The sequence below is a fragment of the Sesamum indicum genome, linkage group LG3, assembly GCF_026168435.1.
Source record: "Sesamum indicum cultivar Baizhima isolate 11 linkage group LG3, ASM2616843v1, whole genome shotgun sequence".
Classification (NCBI taxonomy): domain Eukaryota; kingdom Viridiplantae; phylum Streptophyta; class Magnoliopsida; order Lamiales; family Pedaliaceae; genus Sesamum; species Sesamum indicum.
This window is the reverse complement of record NC_142659.1, coordinates 1,201,554-1,210,815: the sequence shown is the minus strand read 5'-3', so window position 1 is coordinate 1,210,815 and position 9,262 is coordinate 1,201,554. Positions and strand designations below refer to the sequence as shown.

Below are 9,262 nucleotides of genomic sequence, written 5' to 3'. Positions count from 1 at the left end.
TGACAGATTACTCAATAGACTTCTCCACGTGTCTTTTTCGTTTTTCATTACGAGCTGTATTTTTTTTGAATAAGTGAAGTAAGAAAGTTTGGAAATGGATTTATTTGAGATGCTTAATAAAGCAACACAACATGTCATTGTGGCCCTCTTCTGAGCTTTCATAGCCAATTTATCGTTATCGTTGTACCTTATAGTCCACCCATGTGAAACTCCCGGGAATATCTTCACAAAGCTATCAACCTGAGCAAGAACATTATAAGCTCTATTCATAAAATTAGTAGTTGGGCACCTCAAGAGTGTGGAAAATTTAAAAAAATAAAAAATAAAAAACAATATTTATGTGCTCGTGAGAAAAAAATATTAAGCATATAGACTTTATCATAATATTAAAAAATTAATTTATATTAACAGTCGAAACAAACTCAATATGTATGCGCAATATAAAATATTTTTATACTTTTTGTCTAATTAAATAAAAAGAAAATTAAATACAAGATAAATAATTAATTAAAATTGATAAATAGAATAATATTAAAATGTGAATAAAACAAAAGTATTGAAAGAGTTAATTGATTAAAATAAATGGATATCTTGTAAATAAATTAATATGTTTATGTGTATTTTTGTCATTCAAGTTAATTACTCTAGGAGTTATATCACGTCTTTAATAAATAGTATAGATTTATCATGGCGCTCGAACCATTTTATAGTTCCGAATGAACAAATAAAATCCGAAAATGAGTCGAGTGCCTCATTTAATGAGCCAATCATATGATACTTATATACGAGCGACAAACAAAGATTGTCATACAAAGTAATTAATATTGTACAGATGATTTTTGGTTCTATTCGTATGACATATATATTAGATATGAAAATAATGTTGATATATTATTAACATATGTATTTAAGTTGTATTAATTACATATTACTCATATTTATAAAAAAAATAGAAAAAAGAATAAAGTTTTTTCTTGTCTGAATATTTTGCTATTATTTTAACCTCTAAAAAGAATGTTCGAATTTTTGGAAATCATTGTTATTTTGATATGTAAATCCCTTTAGTCTCTCTTCTTTAACTATGCATGTTTTATAGTTTTAGGAATCAGGCAATTAAAATTTGAAAATATATGTTCAATGCAATAATATTTTGCTTACTTTTATTATAGAAAGAGTTCAGATTTATTACCTAGTACGTAAAATAATATTGTAATAAATGTAATCACTTATATATGGATATGTATATATTTTGCGAATTTATTTTTCAATCTTAATGTGTTTTCAATACTAATTAAGACAACCACTACTATAATTAACAAATAAATCCATAAGCACGTGCGTGTAGTAAATACGTAAAAGAAACAATGATGGGATGAATTGTTTTATGTTAATTTCCTAATGTGGTTGAATCAAATTATGTAAACTCGTAACATAAATAAAAAATGAGCATGTTTTTCTTCTAGTATTATATTTTCATTTGGCACCTGAATGATACGTGCATGTTTGTAAGATTGCATAAGGTTGTAATGAAATTACTTATTTCGTAGTACATTTAAAAACAATAATTTATGTAAGAGAATAGCAACAAATATATTTTACTTCATTTTGTAATATTATTCCATCTCAATTGGCTTTGTTAAACACAACATGAACATGTGGACTGCACGCTGTTTTAATCAATTTGTTATGATGAATAAGTGTATTAATATCTTGATCTAGAAAGTATTAAAATTATAAGGTGATTGATTTAGTAGAATCGACGAAGGAATATATATCGCTCAAAGCAAAGGATAACATAAAAGCATATTTTGATATTATGGCACAGTTATCCAACAATATGAAACTGCCTGCCGCAGTACTACAACTGAAAAGCGCTTTTTTTCTAATTCGACATGCCATGACCATTTAATATTCTTTCAAATGTAGGAACTAACTACATAAATCACATAATTCTCCCAAAAAGAAAAGAAAAAAACTATGTATAAAACAAATATTATTTGCCAGTATTACATAATATATTTATGTTATACACAAATTACGCACGTAATCCTGACATCATTTTTACTTAATATGCATGTTGAACATCCATGCATATATATATTCTGATTAAACAAATTGATTTCATTATTTTACTACGTTGTTGACGACAATATCCCTAGGTTTACTCATATATTAGCTAAGCGGATCATTGAAGGCGCATCTTTGATGTAAATTGTGGATTTCTTAAAAATCTCCATCCTTCTCCTTTGACATCATACATACTATTTGAGGACAAAATCTAATTGATAATTATATATTTGTATCATGATCTTTTTACGATGTGGTCTATTTATTCACCTATTATTACACTCCAATCGTTGAGTAAGAGAAACTAGATTAGATAAAACTTGTTATGTAGGTTTGTTGTTTGATTTTGAGCTTCGTTTTGTGCTCTACCGCATGCATGTTTTAAGACATGAATACTAATGCTTATGATCATATTAGCGGATGTTAATGTTTTTTATAATAAAATCCTACCCCGAGTCTATTTAATTATTTGAACAACGTAGCGATTGAGAATAACCAACTTACGTTGCAATGTGTTTTATCAAGATAAATTACTCATTAGACAATGTGTTTTTTTCGTTTTTCGACGAGTTGGAGATTTTCTTTAAATAAGTGAAGTAAGAAAGTTTGCGGATGAATTTATTTGAGATGCTTAATAAACCAATGCAACATGGCATTGTGAGCCTCTTCTGCGCTCTTCACAGCTAATTTATCATCATCGTTGTACCTTATAGTCCACCCATGTTGAACTCCGGGAAATATCTTCACAAAGCTATCAACCTAATCAGGAAAATCGCCGTTACTTTCATGGTATTTCATTTGGAGCATAAAACCTTGTATATACATATATGAAGTTGACTATAAAATTAAAATAATAATAAAGATAAACTCTATCGACACCTTCTACAGTCAGGTCTAATTATATAAATAATTGTATACTCTTTGCAATATTAAAAATACATTATTGAGGAGATCTCTGTGTAACTTACTCAAGGGTGTCGATGTAAGATTTTGCCCAATAAGGCTGTATTCATAATTATACCAAATCTCGCAAGGGGTGGCGGTAATTTTACCCTAATTAAGAAGAATAGATGAAAGTATGTATGTTTAACAATAGAGAAAAAAACATTTAATTTGAAGTAGAAAAAGAGAACGTAAATAGATGATCCCAAACTCAAATGTATTTTTAATCCTATAATCATAGGCATCTGGCGCTTTTAGCAGCCCTATAATTTGTTAGGGTTATAAAATGATCCTTCACCTTTTTTAATTTCACAATTTTAGGATAAATTGGTTGGAATTATTCAAGTTGGCTGGGAATTATGATGTCACTTTTTCAATTAATTTTGTCTTAAAATCACAACGTTTATTTTACAACCCTAAAAATTCCAAATTTAAAATGCCAAAAAAATTTAATTATATAACTAATAATACAAATTAAACCGATGATCCCAAGTGAAAGAAATTTAAAAATAAATATAAACTTTATGTAAATTTCTTACCTCGGGTTTTTTCTTCAAAACAGCTTCAAATTTTCTCACAAGCTTTGGTGGAGAAAATTGGTCAATCTCAGCTCCAAGAATTGAAATTGGAACCTTAACTCCTATTTTTATTATCAAATTTCAATCAATAAAGTTCTATAATATATAATGACAACTAAAATAAATAAGTGAATAAATATCTTTACCCCGAATATCTTGTATAGATACATTTGAAGGATGCAGCAGTACCCCGGCTTCGATATAGGCATGCTTCGTGAGTTCCACGTTAACCTTACCTAAAACAATATCCCATTTATTAGAGGAAGACAAACGTCAGAGTACTACTAGATAAAATATCTCAATTCGCATAAAATCCATGTCTAATTACACCAAATTTCAAAAGCGGATGTGTAATTATCCCTAAACAAAATGGGAAACTAATGCAGCTTGTGATTCGATATGTGCCCCGTTGCGCTAGATATTCTCCACTCTGACTTCGCATGAGCCTCGTGATTTTGTCCTGAAAAGGCGCATTTGCTAGGGAGAGGAGGCATCAGAGCTTACAAACCACTCACTCAAGCTTCTCGTCTGCAACCAATGTGGGACGTTTGCTTACATTATCAGCCCTCCAGACGAGGAACTTAGGGCGGACACATGGCCTCATTCCAACAGACGACATGAAATGATGCGGCTTGCGACTCGATTAATGTTCTATTGTGAAAGGGCCCTTTCAGGACAAAACCATAAAGCTCATACAAAGTTATAATGGACAATACCTCGAGCAATGGGGTACGGATCAAATCGTGAGCGGCATCAGAAACATTTGGAGTAATTTTACAAAAAACTAGAACTAGATGAAACCTCTTAACTTGTGGCCTGAATTTATTGTAAAGAAATAAAACTAACCTCCCCAACAAAATCCTGCAACTCCAATCCTACTTATGCCATTTCTTTTTATAGCTTTGACAATGGCTTTTGCATCTTCAAAGCCTTGATCCTATATACAAAAGAAGAACGCTATTTCTTTAAGTATAGTTCGAGCAGATCGAGAATGATTGAAAAAGTTGAAAAGATAGCTAACTCACGTATCCATGATGTTTAAACCAAATGTGGAAAGGCTTATGAGGGTTCCCATTTACGAATGGATCTCCACGAAAGAAATCTGGAACTACAGTATAAAATCCAGCTGCAGCTACTTTGTCCGCAAGCATCCTTTGTGGTTGTCGCAATTATTGGAGTATAAGATTTACATTAACATCACAGTACCTCAAATTATACTTTTTAGGATAGGAGTTCGACACTTTTTGTCATTCAGTTTACGAGATTTTCAAATGGAAAAAATTAGATTGTTTTAGTCCTATGCTTTACGAGACTTTTAAAATAATTCTAAAATTAAAAAAACTCGACACATTTAATTAGTTACATAAATCCTTTAAAATAGAGAAGTAAATGTGCCGAATTTTCTAAATGTGTAGAATTTTTATAATTTTAGAATCATTTTGAAAATTGTATAAAATATAGAACTAAATGTATTGAATCCTCATCTTATAGAACTGTGTACTACCAAAATTGCGACATAATTAGGATAGAGGAATACCTCAGGTGAGGAGCCTCATATCCTGCATAATATGAGAAGGAAAAAATACATAAATTAAGTAAAATGTGAGCATCGAATGGCTATAAAAGAAATTTGAGTTTTCGTTACACTATAAATGACGATAGCTTAAAAATCATTGAAAATAAATGCTATTAACCACGGTTAACAAGATCACGATTACTTGAAAATAAATACTATTAACCACGGTTAACAAGATCACGATTAATCAATATTCGCCATGATTTTTAATCATAGCCCAAAACATTTACAATGGTTTTGGTTATGGCTAATGTTTTAGACACACTTATAGAAACAACGGTTAATGGTTGTTGCAAAGTTGTGGTTGATTTGTATTTGCCACGGTATTCTTCTTTCGGCTACAGTAATTAATCGTAACGAAAAATCATATTTTTTCTAGTTAATCCATATAACTAAAACAAGGATAATTACACCCTCCTTCTAAAAAATTTGGTGTAATTACACATAAATCTCATGTAGTTTGAAAATTTACATCCACTACCCTCGAAGTTTGCTTTCGTATAACAAATAAGTTCCCTCGTTAGTTAAAATTTATCGAATCTACTTATATTAATAAAAAAAATTGGATAAAAATCTATTCACCTGAATTAACTTATTCCTAATATATTGCAAATCAAATAAATCTTTTTATATCTTCCCATATTAATACATGTGAGGAGGTATGTTTTCATCGTTATAATGATAGTTTAGTCGAGAAAAATAGGGTATACACAATATAACTCATTGGACAAATATGAGTTGAACCGTAACCAAAAGAAGACGAGTGTAAATTTAAAGAAAAATAGGCAGTGTATACCGTAAACATCTGATATCAAAATGACAGAGAAATTGGAATCCGCAGAGCCCGAAACGTAGCAGTTGAGACCTCCAAGTTCTTGCACTTTTCCTGCTCCTCTGGTTGCGCTTAGAGTTGGAGGATTATCAGTGCATTGATGACTTGACACACCTGCAAACAAGGTGCTACTTCACGTCAATCACTGGTTTTTGTGCGGCCCCGTTTACTTTGTTGTATGAATAATTTGAGTTCGATTTAGTAGTGGCAGATGAGTCGAGTCGGCTCGCGAGCTCGACTCATTTACACCCCTAGTTCAGTTAATCGAAGAGACTTGAACTGAGTTTTTGATTAATTAAAATTTCACTATATCAAAATGGTGTATGGAATATTGAACCAAATAAGCCTGTTCCGTTCGGTATAATCGAATTATTTTTGGTTCAATTTGATTGTAAATCCAAAATATCGAATATTAGAAAAAAAAAAACTATCATTTTATGATTTTATCAAAAAAAAAGTATATATAATTTAAATATACATTTTATAGAATTATAATATAATATATATATTTAATTTCGGTAATTCAATTAATGCAGTTACCTGAACTACAAAATCATTACCGATCGAATTATTGAAATTAAAAAAAATGAATAAATTTGATTAGTATTCCATAGAACCCAACAGTTCAATCGATTCTTGACTGGTTTATCGAATTTTGAACACCTCTAATTTGAGCGACATGATTAAAGTGAATCTATGTATTATATATATTATGTTTACTTAGACTGTTTAAGTTGAGTTATACAATATAAACAATAATACCAGGCTCATAGATATAAACACATGTCCATAATACAGAGTTACTTGAGTGTATTATCTTAGGAAAAAAGAAAATTTTCGTCCACTGATATTGGTTTGAATTTATTTTGGTCTTTATCTTTGACAATATTAGATTTAGTCCTTTATCTATCAATTTTACGTAGATTTGGTCTTTTAGCCTAATTTATAACTCTTTTGTCCTTTTGATGATAAAGGCTAATAGTCCATTCTAGGCGAGCATTAGCTACGAGATGCAAAATGAATGGATATATATGAATTAAAATTGCTCTTGAAAAGTTGTGTAGATATAAAATTGTCCGACATCAAAGGACCAAAACTAAGCAATTTTTAAAGTTACTGGGCTAAAACTAAAATGGACAAATTTTTTAAAGAATTAAAATTAATAATAGGCAAATTTAAAGAACTAAACATCGCATTGTTTTACTTATGTAACTTAATAATAAAAAATAAACGAGCCTAAGACTTTAATTTAGGACAATTTCAATTGCTACTTATTTATGATAATATGCAATTAGCAATATTAGCAATTATATAAAGTTTTTTATATATGTTGCACAAATTTGCATTGAAAAAGTTGCTATTTAATTAGATTAAAATCTTACGGCTTTTCATTTACATTTTTATACTATATTATTCAATTTAAACGTACAAATAGGTCTGTTAATAGGTAAGGTAAAATCCTACTCAAACTTAAATTTAAAAGAAATTCAATTAAAATTACCCAAACCCTACTCAATCCATTAAAGCAACTCAAAACCCTTTTACCGAAAAAAAAAACTCAAGACCCATGGGTTAAGACTCGAGTAGACCTAGTGTTCGGGTCCGGATAGATCTAGACCTAGTTTTTTTCCGACCCATTTTTTCTGCAATTTATAATGACAAAATTAAATTTCTTTCTTGCTACCCATAATTTAAAATAAATTTGGAATCATTGAGACCAATTAATAAGTAACTCTTTTGAATATTTTGTTTATTATATTATTTACAAAATAATCTTATGAAAATACTAAATCTATATATTTAATAGAAATCGAATTCAATATTATAAAAAAAATTTTGTAACTTCAACTATTCAAGCAAACATTATTGCCTCTCAAGATATTGAAAAATATATCCAGCATGATAATATATTTACATAACTAGCTATTTAATTATTCATTGTTAATGTATATGGTTAAAGAATTACATGATAAATAATGTTATGATGTCTTAAGTTTATTATATTTGTTCAATTGAAGGTAGATCGATTTATAAATAATAATCTAACTGATTAGGAACAAAAATAAACATATATATTGGGTCCAAACTGAGTACATAGACCCATGAATATTGATGGGTAAAAACCCAACCCAAACCTAATCTGTATTTTTTTTAATGGATCCAAACCTGCGCCTGGGTCTAATAATATTTATTGTGTTTAGGTCTAATTCTGGGTTTGAATCTTAGAATTAAACTATGAACCTGAGTAAGGTAAGTCCTACGTATAAGTAAACCATTTTCCCCTAAGCTAAAAAGTTTAAGAAAAAAATGATATAAAGTATTTTTCTAATTAAGATAAATAATATTATACAAAAGTGTAATGCATTTATTTTATTGATTTTTTTGCAAATAAATTATTATCAATAAAAATCATTAATAGAGTCAAATTTTCTAAAATTTGGAGGCAATGTACTTGCGATCTGATTTTATTTAGCAAGTCAAAATTAAATTAAATTAAATATAACTAACTATAAAAAAGTTGCGGTAAATTTCCAAATCATTAAATGAATAAAAGCGCAGAAAAAGCCAGATACAGAACTAAAAATGCATTTATACCTAAATATGCTCATCTATGAAAAGCTCAGCTCTATGTAATTGAATAATTGATCGAGATATTTGCAAATATTTTTCTTATGAATTTTAAAATTAATTATGAAAGTTACCCAACTCCGTCAATTTAAAAGGACGCACCTGAAATAATCGTTACGATCAAAGCGACGAACAACAGTTGTTCCGCCATAATTAATAAGATCTTATGAGTTTGAAAGGTGCCGGAGGAAGTTTATACTTCCTCCTAGGAAAAATTGGAAGACGAAATAAAAATGGGAGCTTGGAATGAGAATCGCAATGGCAAACAACATTTATAAGTCCGTACAAACATTTTGGGGTCCCCTGATTTTCGCAATTTTTGGGGCAAAATATTATACACATGTAAAATTTTATTACAAGAGTTAGAATATATGGAACTTAAAAACCGAAATAAATCTCTAACATTAATTAGATAAGATCAAAATATTTATGATATAAATGTAACGTATTCTATTGAAAAAGAAAAATAACGGTGCATTAATAACGTTGGTGAAAGAACATTAAAGAGGCCAAATTAATTTTTTACAATTTTTATAGAGTATATATAAAAACACATACCCACGTGCGTGCATGTGCACGCGCGCGCTCACACACACATATATATATAAATATATGAATACTTTTAATTTACTATATAAA

At 29.3% G+C, this 9,262-nt stretch overlaps 1 protein-coding gene across 1 annotated transcript; it reads right to left on the bottom strand.

Annotated features, from left to right (window-relative positions):
• Positions 1–2,567: 2,567 nt before the first annotated feature.
• LOC105156944 (endo-1,3;1,4-beta-D-glucanase) lies at positions 2,568–8,930 on the bottom strand. Its single transcript, XM_011073216.3, has 8 exons — positions 8,726–8,930; positions 5,960–6,109; positions 5,125–5,146; positions 4,613–4,739; positions 4,434–4,524; positions 3,734–3,823; positions 3,549–3,649; positions 2,568–2,826 (listed from the first exon to the last, which is right to left on the bottom strand). Exons 1-8 carry the CDS (start codon positions 8,772–8,774, stop codon positions 2,686–2,688), a joined length of 771 nt encoding a protein of 256 aa, XP_011071518.1. The 5' UTR covers positions 8,775–8,930; the 3' UTR covers positions 2,568–2,685.
• Positions 8,931–9,262: the final 332 nt, after the last annotated feature.

Coding starts and splice junctions, on each gene's coding strand:
- LOC105156944 (XM_011073216.3), bottom strand. CDS start 8,774: ATGGCGGAACAACTGTTGTTCGTCGCTTTGATCGTAACGATTATTTCA. Junction 4,525..4,612: donor GGTTTAAACATCATGGATAC/GTGAGTTAGCTA, acceptor TTTTGTATATAG/GATCAAGGCTTTGAAGATGC. Junction 2,827..3,548: donor TTTTGAAGAAAAAACCCGAG/GTAAGAAATTTA, acceptor TTTCCTGATTAG/GTTGATAGCTTTGTGAAGAT.